The sequence below is a fragment of the Lepidochelys kempii genome, chromosome 12, assembly GCF_965140265.1.
Source record: "Lepidochelys kempii isolate rLepKem1 chromosome 12, rLepKem1.hap2, whole genome shotgun sequence".
Taxonomy (NCBI): Eukaryota; Metazoa; Chordata; order Testudines; family Cheloniidae; genus Lepidochelys; species Lepidochelys kempii.
The window spans coordinates 34726465-34744735 of NC_133267.1; the positions used below are offsets into that span (position 1 = coordinate 34726465).

Sequence of the window (18271 nt, forward strand, 5' to 3'; positions counted from 1 at the left end):
AGCAAGAATATATGTGCAGGTGTTTCATATTAAAATATGCAGAATACTTCAGTCCTATATTAGAGATGATTAAGCTGTCTTTAAATGCTAATCTCTGCCTAAATCATTCATATCTTTAAAAATATTTCATCTCAAGATGTACACTAAATGATTTTTCTAATTAGTTATCAAATAGAAACCTTAATTTATTCAGATATTGATAACTGCATAGTAGCTACTTATTTCTCAGCTACATCAATAGTGAGTTACTAGACCTCCCGATTGAATTATATAGTTTTTATATAGAATCATAGAATATCAGGGTTGGAAGGGACCCCAGAAGGTCATCTAGCCCAACCCCCTGCTCGAAGCAGGACCAATTCCCAGTTAAATCATCCCAGCCAGGGCTTTGTCAAGCCTGACCTTAAAAACCTCTAAGGAAGGAGATTCTACCACCTCCCTAGGTAACGCATTCCAGTGTTTCACCACCCTCTTAGTGAAAAAGTTTTTCCTAATATCCAATCTAAACCTCCCCCACTGCAACTTGAATTATGGTATTGAGAGACAGTCCTTACCCCGAAGAGTATACAATCTACACAGACTTCCCTCTTCCCCTCCCATCTAGCAGGTTTAAGGCAAACCTCCTAGATGACCCAGACTCAAACTAATTAAGGATTAAATGTCACTATAAATACTTTCAATTTCACTGGGGAGCCCCAAAGGCAACTTGTCCAGTTCAAAGTGCCAGTGTTATCTGCCTCCAACATCAAGCTCCATTTAATAAGCAGCTGCAACATTCTAGACTTAGCTGCAGCTTCCAAATAGTCTCAAGGAGTCAACAGCACACTTCAGTAGTCTAATATTGAGGTATCAGAGACCAGGATAAGCACAGCACAGTCTACATCCTGAACAAAGAGTTGCACTAGCCTTAGCAACTACGGATTAGAAAGCACACTGTTCAACACACCTGCTGTATGGGCATAGACTAAACCTGACAAGGTGTGGGGTGAGACATACTTTCATTTGTAACTCAATTAACTTGTGAATAAGAGTGCGAAAATACACAGCACAGGATGCCAATGTAATAAGCGTAAAAATAAAACTCTTTTGCTTTTCATAAAATAAGTGATAAATCAGATTTTAGTGACAGGACTTTTTGCCATCTGACTTTTTGTTTCCTACTATAAAGTTAACAGGCTGAAATATCAAATGGCAGCCCCAGGGCTTAATGGAGCAGCTTTGATAATTTGGTTTGAGCTTATTTATTGTACTTCAGGGTAAATGTTTCAAAAAAGATAAATGAGGAACTGTCCAGCCTTTACTTCAATGAGCAGTGGTGCCTGTTCAAGTTGACGGATTAAGCTCAAACTGAATGCTAAATTGATTCTTCTCCCATCAAAGCAGAATAGAACCTTGATAATTTATACTTATAGCTGAAAGACTTCTGCCAACCAGCAGGTCCACACACCACAATTAGAAAAAGTAAGAATAATGGATCGGTTTTAATTATACCTCATAATAAAAGGCCTGTCCTGTATTTTTACTTTATATGGATTCCACATTTAAGAAAACCTAACTACAGAATTCTAATTGGAGGAAAGTTGGAAGTGGGGAAATTGCAACTTTTAATCGATAAGCAGACTGCATATTAAAAATGTTCTATTGTACATTAATTATTACAGTTTGAATGTATTAATACAGTTTGAATGTATATTTATCTATATTTGACAAAAGGAACCTTACTTGGTTAGATTCACTGTTAAGATTTATATCTTGAACAACTTTATTGTAAGTCAGTTAGTATGAACAGTCTATGCAGATCTTAAAATGATATGTAACTGAGTGAAAGGCATTCCTCTGCATAAAATTAAAATTACTGTTTTCCAGATTAACATTTATCTATTGACACTGGTCAGGTAGCATTTCTAACTTTAATCTTTTTATCAACTTTTCCATTAAGCTGAAATATTCCACTAAAATATGTTTTGATGAGGAAATTTACTTACACTTCAAGGAAAAATTCTAATACCAGTTCTCTGACCAACTTTTGCACAGAAATTCAAATCTGATTTTTTCTATAAAAGGTTATTGCTAATGTCTTCATACAAAAATACCAGCATCTGAGAATTAAAATGACACTGAATTTTAACTTGACCTTTTACCATAGTATTGGAAGCACACAGAGATATAATTTCCATAATATTGAATGTTATGATATGTTAAATCTAGATTAATAAGTGTACATCAGATAAATTATTCATTACACTTAACGTAGCTGAAATATCCCTGCCAAGGCCTTTTAGAGATTTGTACAATGTCCAAGTTAAAAGCTCTTGTGCAGGCGCATACAGTATTTTACATTACATATGATCTGACTATTGTAAGTTACATTTAAGTTTTATTCGATATTTTAATGACAGTACAACAAATGTAAGGCTGGTGGTACAATATACATTTCCTACAATCATAAAATTTCTCCTAACATTACTATGAACTCAGTACAATTTTCCCTGTCTTAAGAAATGACATACACCTACATAATGCCTTCATAATTCCAGTGAAGTTAACTTAGAGGCACTCATATCAGCATTTAGTGTGGTATAAACAGCTAGCATGATATCTGCTTTATGCTGTTAGTGGCTGCTTAGATTAATCTCTTAAACAAGTTGTTGAGGTATTGTAGCAGTCCTATAGTATCCTTGCATTGATCAGAGTCATTTTTCTTCATAATGGTGAAGTGAAATCGTATGGAAAGGTTCTTTAGACAAACACTTGTGACTTCCAAATGCTCTGACTATGGAATTTAAGGACCAGGTAAAAACTGGAGAAAAGTATGATTAAGAGAAGTAACCAAACACTTTCTAAAACAAGGTATTATGAAAACTCCCCGCTATTTGTTGCTCACATAGTAGCAGGATTTTATAACCCTGATAACTGGATCCCTTCCTTTCCCAGGATTCCTGAATACTCCGCTTCTCATTTTAGCAACTTAGTTTCATACAGAGAGCCAACGACTTATGTTCAAAGACCAGATACCTAGCATTTCCTAGACAGTGCCTTAATTGTAACAGACCATTACTTTGATGCATATTTTTCAACTATGATACTGTTTGGTGGACGTACACAAGCAGGGTTTCATTGTAGTGTCTTGCAATATTATTACAAGACTTAGCTATTATTACAAACCCTTCATTATGGGATTTATTAATAGCACCTCAGCTTTCTAAACGAATAATCTATTTGAGCTACAGTGGTTGCTTACCTTTGGAGGGATGTTTCTATCATATTTCAATTCTTAGTCATGGCAACATACAGTAGGTAAAGTAATGCTAGGAGTGTAAGTAAAAAACTGATTCTTTATGCTTGACATCTTAAGTATCCAAGAGCATCTTACTGGGTGTATTAAAAACATTACTAATATATCATTTTGTACTGGTACAATGACTGATGCTATCTCAATAGAACTATAACTCAATTTCAATCTTGTGATTCACTCCTGAAAAGTGTTAAGTTACCATATGACAAGTAGTTTTTCAATTTGACAGAAATCACTAGATTTTTTTCAGCCATCAAAATGAAATTATTAGAAAAGTATAGTAAAGAAAAATAAATGTCTTCACAAAAAATCCACTCAAATTCAGTAGTTTTAGTTAAGATCCATCAAATGTGTTTAATACAATTGATCCTTATAACAATTCAAAAAGTGTGAAACTACACTACACAAATCAAAATATACTAACCTAAATCTAGCTATACAATATACATCAGGAATGCAAGCTCTATAACCATATAAAATGCTTTTACATACACCAGTTGCAAAAAACTGTTCTGTAATCCTGTGGACTTGTAAAAAAGTGGATTCCAGCATTCATTTTAAATTACTGGCAACCTGTTGGGGAAGACAGAATATTACTATTGATAGGAATTTCATTAGATAAGTATGCTCAGCAGATATACAATAATTGTGGGATTCAAAAAGTAAAGCTCCATCCAAGCTTTCTAAAAAAATAAGTTTTAAATAGACTGGAAATAGTGAGAGACTTCCCCATTTATGGGATTCCATATCCTAATCCTATGACCTAGAAATGTAAAATTCCACTTATCAGATTTCAGAGTAAAAGCTAAACTCTGGGGCAACTAAAGTATAAATCATGTAACTATTTACTTAAAATGCTTAATTTTACTCACATGAATAATCCAATATAATTCAACAGAAATACTTATGAGTAAAGCTGGGGTAAGAGTTTGCCAGATCAAGACTTATATTCACTTCACTTTCTTAACTTAACATCTTGAGAAAATAAATTTCTTCTGGTATTCAAGATGAAAGCATAGCCTAAACTCTGTCTCCTCTGCAGAGACTAACAACCACTTAAATCAGGTAGTGCCCACAACAGCATTAGAGAGAAGTTATCTTGATCTATACCTGAAGTTATGAAACTATTCCAAAAGCATTTCACTAGTCACCATAAAACCACTGCTAATTTACAATCTTGCATTGGTATGATTAGTGCTTTACTATGTTCAATCAATTGCCCTCCTATAATTACAAAAATGGACTTTTTGGGCCTAACTCAGTGAAATCTCAGTGCCCATGAAACTTATCCCACTAATTAAAGCCCATGCACAGGGTGAGCATTGTCATAGTAGCTTCAAACAGTCCATGATCTGCAACACACTTAATTAGTCATGAGATTTTCTTAGTGGGGACTTTGTCATTCTTTAAATTTATTTATCTGCTGCGCCAGAAGCCATACCTTACTTAGCTGTTGCTTGAAAAGCAGTTGAAGTATCCAGTTTCAATTGTGTAACACATACTGGTCGTACTGCCAGGGAGGCAGACAGGTTTCAAGCAATGAAATTAGATGGTGAAGGGAGCATTTAATATTGTAGTTTGTTCAAACGTTAATTGTACGGTGTCAAGCTGAATCAACAGTAGAGGCCATGTGAAGCAGTTTCACCACTTTTCTCCCTTAATACGTTGTATTTTTTTATTTTTACTTCTAATATTCTGTATCACTTTTCACTTAAAAAAAAACAGCCTGTCTGAAGAGGTTGGTGGGAGCTTCCAGTTTTTCTGTATCCTTTGCTAAAGGGAGCAAACCAATGCCCTAGAGCTCACTGCATGACAAAATACATTTTTTCACTACAGCACTTTCAGAATTATTCTACGGGGATTTCTGACCCACAAATCAGAGGGTAAAATCCTGGCCCCTTTAAAGTACATGGGATTTTTACCATTTCAAGCCAGGATTTCACTCAGAAAGCTAATAAGCAATTCACTCACTTAACTCTTGTGAGTAGCAGGCATCTTGTTCTCTCCTTCCAATTCTTCCACTCCTGCTTGTGTCATGAGGTCTGCAATGTTTTTCTCCAGGTCATCAATGCGACAACTCATGTCATCAAGTTCGTTTGAGTTAAAGAAAATGAACTGTAATGTTTAAACTGCTACTAAAGTGTATCATTTGACCATAGCTTCACACATTGTTACAATGGCTTTAGAAATCTCACTTGCAAGTTTAGAATTTAATATACATAAATATTTGTACACTTTCCTCCATCAGAGGCATTTTACAAGAAGAAAGGATATTTCTTCCAATAATCTGGTCAGACATAGTCTGAAATTTGTCTTGCATCTGTTGAAGCAGTGTCTGTACCTAACAGGGCAAAAAAAATTAAGTACTTAATCAAAATATTCCTTTTTACAATACTTTAGCATAATGCAGTCACTGTTGAGCTCAACTTGTTTCATACAAAATCATATGTTTGGACAGCATTGATCGAATGTTAAAAGTAACACAAACTACTCTAGAAACTTCATGCCAAAAATAATACAGCACTTATGCAGCACCTTTCTTTACAAAATAACAAAGCACTCCACCACCACTCACAAAACCTTAAAGCAGCCCTCTACATGTAACTATTGTAAGTAACATCACCCATTATACAAATTAAGAAAGCTAGGCTGAGTAATTTCTCTGAGGTCTACAAACTGAGTCAGTGTGAAAAACAGAACTGTTGTGCTTTAGCCACACAATCATTGGTTTCAGAGTAACAGCCCTGTTAGTCTGTATTCGCAAAAAGAAAAGGAGTACTTGTGGCACCTTAGAGACTAACCAATTTATTTGAGCGTGAGCTGTAGCTCACGAAAGCTCATGCTCAAATAAATTGGTTAGTCTCTAAGGTGCCATAAGTACTCCTTTTCTTTTTCCACACAATCATTGTGCATCTCAGCCATGGAAGACTTTGAGGCAAACACACTTGTTTGTGCTTAGTATTTTCAAAATACAACTCGCTCTTACACACACAAAAGTTCTAAAATTCCATGACTAGCTCTGAACTACTCTTGCAGGTAGACACCTACCAAGAGCCTTATGACCCCAATTAAACTGAGGGGGGAACGGGGATAGCAGCCAAATACCTGGGTTTTGGAAACCATCACACTGAAATGTCCCCAAAAGAAGACCAAGGACAATGGTGGCACAAACCAATGTTTAACCCAGCACCCCTGCCCCCCCCCCCCAAAAAAAAAAGGTTACAGGAGCCAGGCGGGGATGGTTTGGGAACACCTGTGTCGTAATCCTGGATTTGACACCAAGCCCCTGTGTGCGTTTGGGTAACTTTGACCTCTCTGCCATGGCTCCCGCAGCTGGGCAGGCCTGAGGATTAGTGCTGCTAAGGGCTGGTGCAAATGAACGGTACCAAATCCACACTGCCCAGGGAAGAATCGGGTTTTACCCCTTTTCTCTCCATCGGGTGCTTTTTGTAATGCTGTGATGAGACCTCAAGTAGGCTGGGGGACAACGGGTGCCTTAGAAATGGGTCTTCCCTGAATGCCCCTGAGATTTGAAGCACCGCCTGGGTAACCGCGCCCCCCCCCCCCCCCGCCCCGGCATTGCCTAGCCCCCTGGTCTCAGTCACTGCTCCCCGCCCCTCCCATTGCCGTCCCCGCCCACCGCCCCGGGCCCTCCTTGGGCCGCGCTCGGTGCCCCGGGCCCGCGCAGGGAACAGCCCCGGCCCCAGCTAGGCGGACTCCCGGCACCGCCCCCCTCGGGGTGAAGGCTGAGCCCGGAGCCGCCCGCTGCGCCGCCTCCGCAGGCCGACCCCCGGCCCGGGCCCCTCACCACGGCGGTGAGATCCTGCACGGTCTTGGGGTCAGTCTCGGCCATGGTAGCGGGCGGCGGCTCCGTCCAGTCAGTCACGGGTAGGCCCGGGGACCGTCTCCAAGCTACGGGAACTTCCGCGCCTCGCACCGAGATTTCCGCCAGCTCTCGCGAGGACAGGGAGCATGGTGGGAAATGTAGTTCAGCCTGGGTGAGGCCTCGCCAGAGCTAAGGGGGGAGGGGGAGGGGAAGCAGGATATTAGTAAGGAGGGAGGACCAGGCCTGGGGAAAGAAACATGGGGTCCTGGTACCTCATGTAGGATCACTCCCATTCACTTTAGAAACACTGGCTTTACAGGCATTCCCGCCACTCTGGGCTCAGGCCCTTCCTGCTTCCCTTCTCCTCAGCCTTGGGGCGGGGAGTGGGAAAGAGAAAAAGGGGATGGAGCAGTTGGGAGGAGGGAGGCCCTGAATCCCGTTCCACGCTCAGGTGCTTTTTTAGTTGGTTGTGTTCTTGAGCATCTTTTAATACCCTGCCCGTGGCCAGAAGGCGCCTGGTCGCCCTGTACTAGTTGCTCAGCTTGGCTGCTCTATTCATTTCCCAGCCACAGGGCCTGCCGCTCAGAGCCCACTCCCTTCTCTTCTCACCACGCCTGCTTCCCTGACGCACAAAACATAACACCCCAAATGCATGCAGCTTTAGTCTTCAGACCATTGATAACGCTTGCCGTTATGTAAAGTGTGCTAAGAGCAACTGAGCTTCAGGCTTCAGGGCATAAACCTGTTGCCTGAAGCAGTTAGGAAGGAGCTTCACCTCCAGAAGCATTATACAATTGACTATGTACAATATGGGGGTTTGCACCTACTTCTTAAGAATCAGGTGTTGGCCCCAGCTAGAGGCATGATAAGAAATGTAAGGTATCAATGGGTCTTTATCTTGTACAATAGGCGTTGTGTTTTGGTGTGTTGGAGGTGGACATTTGGTGTGTTGGAGGTGGACATTTGGTGTGTTGGAGGTGGACATAATTATCAGGCATTGAAATTGATTAGTGTAAAGAGCACTTAAAAAACCCTCATAGGAAGTGAAGGTTTACCCTTTCAGCCCTTTTTTGTAGAGGGTTCAGCTTTGAACCTAATTTGGCTGTTTGTTCTTGTGTTTAGAACAAAAGCTTTGTTCATACTGAGATTTAATAGTTTTGTTTGTGCACTTACAAAATAACTTCACAAATTGGAGAGAGTAAAAATATTTCTAGGCTCAAAATGATTTTATCTGAAGTAATCCTCCATCCTCTTTTGTCATTTAATTTTGGAGGAGAACTAAATGAGCGGTTAAGCCTGATTTGTAAGCATTTACAGGTAATCTGGATTCAGAAGGGGGATATCTGTAGGAACAGTATCATTATGTTTTTGCAATAAAAGTCAGAAATGTTACATAAATGGACTGATGATTAGATGATTAAAAGAAATATATTTAGGGATTTGTGGCATGTTGTCTATAGGAAAGAAACTATAAGCAAAATGTTGTGATTGTGAGCACATAGATCACACACAGTTCATGCCAACCACTTCTTAATTATAATAGTCTTTGGTGTATGGGACAAGGATATGTGTTACAAAACTGCCTAGAATAAGATTTCACAATGGGGAGAGATACAAATGAAGCATTTACTAGGTATAGCCAGCTGGATGCAGGCATAACTCCCTGTCACTCATTTGTGGTTTTCTTTTGTCAAGTCCAATTCTAGACTGTGAGATAGTATATAGCTGACTGTGCACTGATATTTAGGCTGAACTGTGGAAAACAAATGTGCTGATTATGAGCCTTCAAGTACAGAACATGTCTCATTATCCACAAATGATCTTCAGCTGGAACCTTCCATTTCATCCACAAGCTGGAGTGCTGCATTCATGACATATCTCTGACTTGTCCTATAGCTAGTATGCACAGATTTACATTAATACTATTCCGATGAGTATGTTGTTAAAATATCACAAGCATTATGTGTAAAAATGTCCTTAGCTATCTTTTAAATTGAAGACCAGTTCTAGTTCTGAGAAATGTAAAAGAAATTAACTTTCATTTACTTGAAGGGAGTTGTTACAATTATCTTTGGATTGTATGGCACATTGCTTCTTGAAGGCCTTTAAATTTGACCTATCTTTTGGTTGCTAAGCACCTGTGTATATGTGCTGCACATTACTAATTTTTCTTTTTCTGCCTCTTTTATATGCTGATGTGATTTTTATTCTTATACATGTCCTTCTGGTAAAACTTAATTGCCATTAGTTTCCTATCAATCTCCTTAATACTCTTTGCTGTTTTAGGGGAAGTTGTTTTATCCCTTGATTCTGATCATCACTTAACCTACTGTGTACTGTTTCCATCTGCCTGTGCCCCAAGCAATGGCAGGTTAGAGAAATGATAGGTCAATTTTTTCATTCAGTTGCACCAGTGAATCCAGAGTAACTGATTCACTTGGCTCTGTCCAAAGAATAAAGGGGTAGGTGGGTCGGGGAATGGGATTCGTACCCTCAACTATTGTGCCATTGTCCTGGCTGCTATTCTAGCCTCTAGGCTAGACCCTCACCTCATATGAGTGATTCACTCGATCTGTGTAAGTGAAATGCCGACAGACCCTGGTCATCGGTGGATGTTATCAAACCTAGGACCTCTGGAGCTTAGTGCATGAGCCTTCACAGTATGAGCTAAAAGCCAACTAGCTGTTAGCTAAGCCTGTAGAGCAGACTCATTTTATCTCTCTCTTTAAGTGGTCTTGGTGCCACTAGATGAAACAGAACACCACACCCAGAAGGTGTGTGGGTTACATAAGCATGGTTCTCATAATTGCTTCCCAAGTCTGCCCCTCACTGTCAACCTATTTTGAGTTGGTGTGGAGATTCCTACTATTAGTAGAAATTAGTAGGAATAGGATATTCCCCTATTAGTAGGGGAAGCAAAGGTGGATGGGAAGCTGGGAGGCAGTGACCATGAGATGGACGAGTTCAGGATCCTGACACAGGGAAGAAAGGAGAGAAGTAGAATACGGACCCTGGACTTCCGAAAAGCAGACTTTGACAACCTCAGGGAACTGATGGGCAGGATCCCCTGGGAGAGTAACATGAGGGGGAAAGGAGTCCAGGAGAGCTGGCTGTATTTTGAAGAATCCTTATTGCGGTTACAGGGACAAACCATCCCGATGTGTAGAAAGAATAGTAAATATGGCAGGCTACCAGCTTGGCTTAACAGTGAAATCCTTGCTGATCTTAAACTCAAAAAAGAAGTTTACAAGAAGTGGAAGATTGGACAAATGACCAGGGAAGAGTATAAAAATATTGCTCGGGCATGCAGGAGTGAAATCAGGAAGGCGAAATCACACTTGGAGTTGCAGCTAGCAGAGATGTTAAGAGTAACAAGAAGGGTTTCTTCAGGTATGTTAGCAACAAGAAGAAAGTCAAGGAAAGTGTGGGACCCTTACTGAATGAGGGAGGCAGCCTAGTGACAGAGGATGTGGAAAAAGCTAATGTACTCAATGCTTTTTTTGCCTCTATCTTCACGAACAAGGTCAGCTCCCAGACTGCTGCACTGGGCAGCACAGCATGGGGAGGAGGTGACCAGTCCTCTGTGAAGAAAGAAGTGGTTCAGGATTATTTAGAAAAGCTGGACGAGCACAAGTCCATGGGGCCGGATGCGCTGCAGTCACTGGAAAAATCATGGAGCAGGTCCTCAAGGAATCAATTCTGAAGCACTTAGAGGAGAGAAAAGTGATCAGGAACAGTCAGCATGGATTCACCAAGGGCAAGTCATACCTGACTAATCTAATTACCTTCTATGATGAGATAACTGGTTCTGTGGATGAGGGGAAAGCAGTGGATGTGTTGTTCCTTGACTTTAGCAAAGCTTTTGACACAGTCTCCCACAGTATTCTTGCCACCAAGTTAAAGAAGTATGGGCTGAATGAATGGACTAGAAGGTGGATAGAAAGCTGGCTAGATTTTTGGGCTCAATGGTAGTGATCAATGGCTCCATGTCTAGTTGGCAGCTGGTATCAAGTGGAGTGCCCCAAGGGTCGGTCCTGGGGCCGGTTTTGTTCAATATCTTCATTAATGATCTGGAGGATGGCGTGGATTGCACCCTCAGCAAGTTTGCAGATGACACTAAACTGGGAGGAGTGGTAGATATGCTGGAGGGTAGGGATAGGATACAGAGGGCCCTAGACAAATTAGAGGATTGGGCCAAAAGAAATCTGATGAGGTTCAACAAGGACAAGGGCAGAGTCCTGCACTTAGGACAGAAGAATCCCATGCACTGCTACAGACTAGGGACCGAATGGCTCTGCAGCAGTTCTGCAGAAAAGGACCTAGGGGTGACAGTGGACGAGAAGCTGGATATGAGTCAACAGTGTGCCCTTGTTGCCAAGAAGGCCAATGGCGTTTTGGGCTGTATAAGTAGGGGCATTGCCAGCAGATCGAGAGATGTGATCGTTCCCCTCTATTCGACATTGGTGAGGCCTCATCTGGAGTACTGTGTCCAGTTTTGGGCCCCACACTACAAGAAAGATGTGGAAAAATTGAAAAAACGTCCAGTGGAGGGCAACAAAAATGTTTAGGGGACTGGAACACATGACTTATGAGGAGAGGCTGAGGGAACTTGGATTGTTTAGTCTGCCGAAGAGAAGAATGAGGGGGGATTTGATAGCTGCTGTCAACTACCTGAAAGGGGGTTTCAAAGAGGATGGCTCTAGACTGTTCTCCGTGGTAGCAGATGACAGAATGAGGAGTAATGGTCTCAAGTTGCAATGGGGGAAGTTTAGGTTGGATATTAGGAAAAACTTTTTCAATAGGAGGGTGGTGAAACACTGGAATGCGTTACCTCGGGAGGTGGTGGAATCTCCTTCCTTAGAAGTTTTTAAGGTCAGGCTTTACAAAGCCCTGGCTGGGATGATTTAGTTGGGGATGGGTCCTGCTTTGAGCAGGGGGTTGGACTAGATGACCTCCTGAGGTCCCTTCCAACCCTGATATTCTATGATTCTATGATTACATGCAGGGTGTGGAAATCTCTTCTAGCTTCTTCTAGAATCTCTGTTCTTTGTTAAATAATCTTTTACATGTTTTCATTGTACACAAATCTAAGTGCTGTGTGTTAAGTGGAGCTGTGGTATAAGGTGTAACTGGTTAGCTGGTGTGTACTATTCCTTTGAGAGTAACCGATGTATGAGTGCCCAGTGGAACAGGGGCTAGACACTTCAAGGGGACGCTCAGCGTGGTCAGGAGTTGGAGTGCTCCTATTGCTTACCTGCGGTGAGTGGGGAGAGTTTGTGTTGCTGGGGGAATTAGGGAGCTGATCCCTAGCAGGTACAGACAAGACTTCCTTGCACGAAGAGCAGATGGTAGCAAGGTGCCTCACAACCTTGGGTACCCTCAAGAAATGTTACAGATATCATATGGGTGGTTTAGATTAAATACCACTTTTAGTAGTGCACTATGCCCCTCTGTAGTTAGCCTAGGCTGCCGTGATTTGGTACATCTTGCCTCTTTATCAATTCAGTAACTTCCCTCATTCAGCTCCATAACCTCAGCTCTCCTAGAATGGAGACACTCCTAGAGTGTTACTTCCATTGACTTCAACGGGAGCAGAGTTAGGCCCTGGCTGAGTTAATTTGCAAACCCTACCCACAATCAGTGTCCGTGCCCTAAATTTTTGAGATTTAGTTTTTCTTTGGCCTCCTGTGCCCTTCTGTAAAATGGTGATGTTAGTTAGTCCTGTCTGCTGGGTGAAATTCTTTGGCCTTTGTTATGCAAGTCAGACTAGATCATCATAATGGTTCTTAGATCTATGAAAGTGTCTTGCAACCTCTCTCTGATTCTCATGAAGTTTAAGATTTGTATTCTGAGGATGTGGGTTTTGAAGTGAGGTTTTTTTTTCTTCTTCTTATCATTCACTTACTCATGTGGTGTATTTAAACAAAGGCTAATTTTTGAAAATAATGTATTTTCTTTCACTTCTTTTTTCAAGACTGGACTGAGGCAAAATGCGAAGCAAGGGAGGAGAGTGTGGATTAATGATCCCTTCACGGTAATGTTCAGAGATAACTAAAATGAACAGAACAGCAGTAAGCTGGGCTGTTCTTTAACCAGATTTTTAATGGTGAAGTCTTAATTTAGAATGAACAGACAAGAAGACCTTTAGAATTGATAAAGGAGCTGTGAGGTTCCTTAAAATCAAGGGACCTTAAAATACAGTTTAATTAATTCCAATGCAGAAGGAGTTAGCACTATGACCCTACAGAACAATGAGTCATAGTCAGACTGTACACCAGATCTGGCACATTAGCATCTGGTCATTATCATGCATCCTCCGAATGACAGGTTATTCACCTAGTATCTTACCTTTCTGTAACAGTTTTAATCAAAAGCACCTTGACTAGCCACTTAACAGTGAAGAGAAACATAGGACAGCTGAGAACTAATTTTATCTTTGTTATTAAGCTCCTTTCATGTATCCACAATATGTAAAGAATTAAGACACAAAATAAAGAAGCATCCAGTTAAACTAAAGGGAGTATTTGGGAAGCAGAATGCAATTACCCAAAGGGGAGTTTTGTCAGGATACCTGGGTTCATGCTGTTACTATTGAAAAACAAGTAGTCATGATCTTAGCATAACATCTCATGTAAACTACAGCCCATCCAGCAGCCTCACATCCTTGGTGCAATACTGGACCATTTGCACAACAGTAACAACTCAGAAAAAAAGATTATATTATGTTATGTATTCTGTAAACCGGTAAGCAGCCCCGATATACTAATTATTTTAGACATAAGAACATAAGACGGCCATACTGGATCTGACCAAAGGTCCATCTAGCCCAGTATCCTGTCTTCTGACAGTGGCCAATGCCAGGTGCCTCAGAGGGAATGAACAGAACAGGTAATCATCAAGCGATACATCCCCTGTCACCCATTCCCAGCTTCTCCAGAGGCTAGGGACATCATCCCTGCCCATCCTGGCTAATAGCCATTGATGGACCTATCCTCCATGAAGTTATCTAGTTCTTTTTTGAACCTGTTATAGTCTTGGCCTTCACAACATCTTCTGGCAAGGAGTTCCACAGATTGATTGTGCATTCTGTGAAAAAATACTTCCTTTTGTTTGTTTTAAACCTGCTGCCTATTAATTTCATTTGGTGACCCTTAGTTCTTGTGTTATGAGATGGAGTAAATAACGCTTCCTTATTTACTTTCTCCACACCAATCATGATTTTATAAACCTCTCTATATCCCCCCCTTAGTCGTCTCTTTTCCAAACTGAAAAGTCCCAGTCTTATTAATCTCTCCCCATATGGAAGCTGTTGCATACCTGTAATCATTTTTGTTGCCTTTTCTGAACCTTTTCCAATTCCAGTATATCGTTTTTGAGATGGGGCGACCACATCTGCACGCAGTATTCAAGGTGTGGGCATACCAATAGATTTATATAGAGAAAATATCATATTTTCTATCTTATTATCTATCCCTTTCTGAATGATTACCAACATTCTGTTTGCTTTTTTGGCTGCTGCTGCACATTGAGTGGATGTTTTCAGAGAACTAACCACAATGATCCAAGATCTCTTTCTTGAATGGTAACAGCTAATTTAGACCTCATCATTTCATATGTATAGTTGGCATTATTTTTTCTAATGTGCATTACTTTGCATTTATCAAAGTTGAATTTCATCTGCCATTTTGTTGCCCAGTCACCCAGTTTTGTGACATCCTTTTATTGCTCTTGGCAGTCTGCTTGGGACTTATCTAATCAATCTATCTATCTATCTAGACCTATTAAGTGCAGTTGCCATAGTGTGGGGAAATGTAAGGACTGTGTAGTTACGTGATATTTACTAAGTAAAACTCTCCTGCATGTATCTAGGATATAAGCACAGTATTTATAATCTTTTTGTGACTCTGAAATCAGTTTTATTGCTTTGCAGCTTGTCCTAAAACAAGGACTGTTCGTAGCAAAGCTGTTTTCTATTGAGATATAGTGGTGCTGTTGGGAGATTAGAAGGAAGATATACAACAGCGGGTTTTGTTAGTGAACTGAAGACAAATGCAGTAATACTGGAGTCCTGAGGTCTCTTTCCCTTGTTTTTTTAAAGCATCATTCACAAGAAGAGCTAATCAGAGCATTTCACTTTGGAAATATTTCTTGGTAGGCTGATGCAATTTTTTCCTAAAAAGGAACCCTAGTATTTAATAAGATTTATTTTGACAACATGAAACATCATTTCATATACTGGGGCAGATTCTAAGATGATGTAAATCAGTATAGCCCTGTTGCCTTTAGTAAACCTATGCCAATTTCCATCAGTTTAGGATCTAATCCACTAAATTTTCTGATTTGAAATCTGATTAAGACACTGGAGTTGTACAAGGGATGAATTTTGCCCAGTAGGCCAAATTCAGACCTGGTGTTAGCAGGAGAAACGCCAGTGGGAGAGTCCATGGAACTATTTATATGTGAGTAAGGGGTGCAGGATTGAGCCTGTACTGGAATTGTGGCACCTTAGAGACTAACAAATTTATTTGAGCCTAAGCTTTCATGAGCTACAGCTCACTTCATCGGATGCATTCAGTGGAAAATACAGTGGGGAGATTTATATACACAGAGAACATGAAACAATGGGTGTTACCATACACAGTGTAACGAGAGTGATCAGGTAAGGTGAGCTATTACCAGCAGGAGAGCAGCGGGGGAAGGGTGGGGGAACCTTTTGTAGTGATAATCAAGGTGGGCCATTTCCAGCAGTTGACAAGAATGTCTGAGGAACAGCGGGTGCGGGGGGTGGGGGGAATAAACATGGGGAAATAGTTTTACTTTGTGTAATGACCCATCCACTCCCAGTCTTTATTCAAGCCTAAGTTAATTGTATCCAGTTTGCAAATTAATTCCAATTCAGCAGTCAATTCGTTGGAGTCTGTTTTTGACGTTTTTTTGTTGAAGAATTGCCACTTTTAGGTCTGTAATCGAGTGACCAGAGAGATTGAAGTGTTCTCCGACTGGTTTATGAATGTTCTAATTCTTGACATCTGATTTGTGTCCATTTATTCTTTTACGTAGAAACTGTCCAGTTTGGCCAATGTACATGGCAGAGGGGCATTGCTGGCATATGATGGCATTATATCACATTGGTAGATGTGCAGGTGAACGAGCCTCTGATAGGGTGGCTGATGTGATAAATTTGTAAGTCTCTAAGGTGCCACAAGGCCTCCTTTTCTTTTTGCAGATACAGACTAACACGGCTGCTTCTCTGAAACCTGTACTGGACTTGACAACTTTGGTTAAGTTCTCTATGATCTGAAATATCTTTTTACCTGAAATCAGATCATGTCCCCTAATGTTTACTAATTACATGGAATATTTCCTCAGTTATCTGAAACCTTCACTATGAGATCTTATCTGAATGCCATGAGGCAAAACTGAATAATTGCAGTGATTCTGAACATACCAGCATGTGTATATTGATTGTGCATACGAACTGTGCCATCAGCATTGCCCACTGCCATCATTTTATTGTGCACAACTTATAGAGTTTAAGGTACCTTCTAGGCCTTTAAAATCACATATGCCTTTTTGTGTTCTCTTGCTACTTAAGCCAGTGAATTCAAAGTATACAAGTTATTGAACCCAGGTATTCAAAGTATTCAAGTTATTGAAATTTTAATAAGTCAATTACTACTTGGGTAGATGAAGGCTGAAATGATTAATATTTTCCCAAAGTATAACAAACAGAACTCATCCGTAATTTTGAGAAAAGAAATATTCCTTGGCAGTTTTCAAATATACATGAGGTTGGGATATATTAAGCAAAGGACTGTAATTAGAAAACATCTAGCAAGGGAAAGATAACAGTTCTAACTTTTGGTTTCATACATCATGTGAATTATGTTTAACTGAAACTGTATTAAATAATTATGGGGAAAAGCAACATTAAGACTAGAATAAATTGGAAAGTAATTTGTGGCAGAACAGGAGCAATTCATGGTGTTTTTTTCAGACCACATTTTCAGAAACTAACGCTAACTAGATTTTTGTGTGGGTGTGCATCAAATGTGATGTTACTGTCCAATGGACAGTAAAATCATACTTGTTGCAGCTTTCCCCCTTACTGGTTTTTACCATATTGTATGTACAGTGATAGAACCATGTGCTGTTATCATCCGAACTGATCCAGGTTGGGGAGACTTGCCAATCGTACACTGACATCAGTAAAATTACAAGACCCAGAACTGGGGTAGACTACTGCACTTAGAGTCCAATCTGAATCTTTGTTGGGGAGACCCTGTGGCACAAGGCCCCAAATACCCCCACTCCCCTCAAGTCACAGGGGCTGGGGGAAGCAGAGCAGAAACTCCTGAGAACAGAGGGACTTCTCTCCCACCCCATAGCAGGAGCTGGGTTCAAAAGTGGGAGCAGCAATGGGGTAGGGTAAGGGTGGGCAAACAATGGCCCCACATCCAGCCCTCCAGATGTTTTAATTTGGCCCTTGAGCTCCGGCCGGGGACCAGGGTCAGGGTCTTGCCCGACTCCGCATGGCTCCCGGAAGCAGCGGCATGTCCCCGCTCTGGAACTGCAGCCAATGGGAGCTGCAGGGCCGGCACCTGCGGACAGGGCAGTGCACAGAGCTGCCTGGCCGCACCTCCACATAGGAGCCAGAGGGGGGACATGCTGCTGTTTCTGGGAGCTGCTTGAGTTAAGCACCACCTGGAGCCTGCCCCTGCCCCCCTCCGGCACCCCAACCCCCTACCCCTGATCTCCCACCCACCCTCTGAACCTCTCGATCCCAGCCCGGAGTACCCTCCTGCACCCCCAACCCCTCATCCCCAGCCCCACCCCAGAGCCCGCACCCCCAGACGGAGCCCTTCCGCTCTCCCGCACCCCAGCCCCCAATTTCATGAGCATTCATGGCCCGCCACACAGTTTCCATACCCAGATGTAGCCCTCAGACCAAAAAGTTTGCCCACCCCTGGGGTAGGGTGAGGCCAATGATGTGAGCACATTCTGCTTCACTCTAGATTATTCTTACTCTCTGCCAATTGGTTGCTTCTGCCTATGTCCCCTCACTGACACTTGATTAAAGCACTTGGGAGTTTTTGAATGCTAGCTCCATGGCAGTGATTCTAGGCCATGCTTGTTATTGAGGGGTGAAA

General features: G+C 41.3%; 1 protein-coding gene and 1 long non-coding RNA gene across 2 annotated transcripts in view; one reads left to right on the top strand and one right to left on the bottom strand.

The window, feature by feature from the left end:
• Positions 1 to 2364: 2364 nt before the first annotated feature.
• Positions 2365 to 7255, bottom strand: HSBP1 (heat shock factor binding protein 1). Its single transcript, XM_073308075.1, has 4 exons — positions 7104 to 7255; positions 5570 to 5636; positions 5267 to 5385; positions 2365 to 3868 (listed from the first exon to the last, which is right to left on the bottom strand). Exons 1-3 carry the CDS (start codon positions 7146 to 7148, stop codon positions 5267 to 5269), a joined length of 231 nt encoding a protein of 76 aa, XP_073164176.1. The 5' UTR covers positions 7149 to 7255; the 3' UTR covers positions 2365 to 3868.
• Positions 7256 to 13100: 5845 nt separating this feature from the next.
• The window catches only part of LOC140896372 (uncharacterized), a 109062-nt gene continuing 103891 nt past the window's right edge, over positions 13101 to 18271 (top strand). Inside the window, exon 1 of the long non-coding RNA XR_012154534.1 lies at positions 13101 to 13155. This is a non-coding gene — a long non-coding RNA (uncharacterized lncRNA). The remainder of the gene's footprint in view (positions 13156 to 18271) is intronic.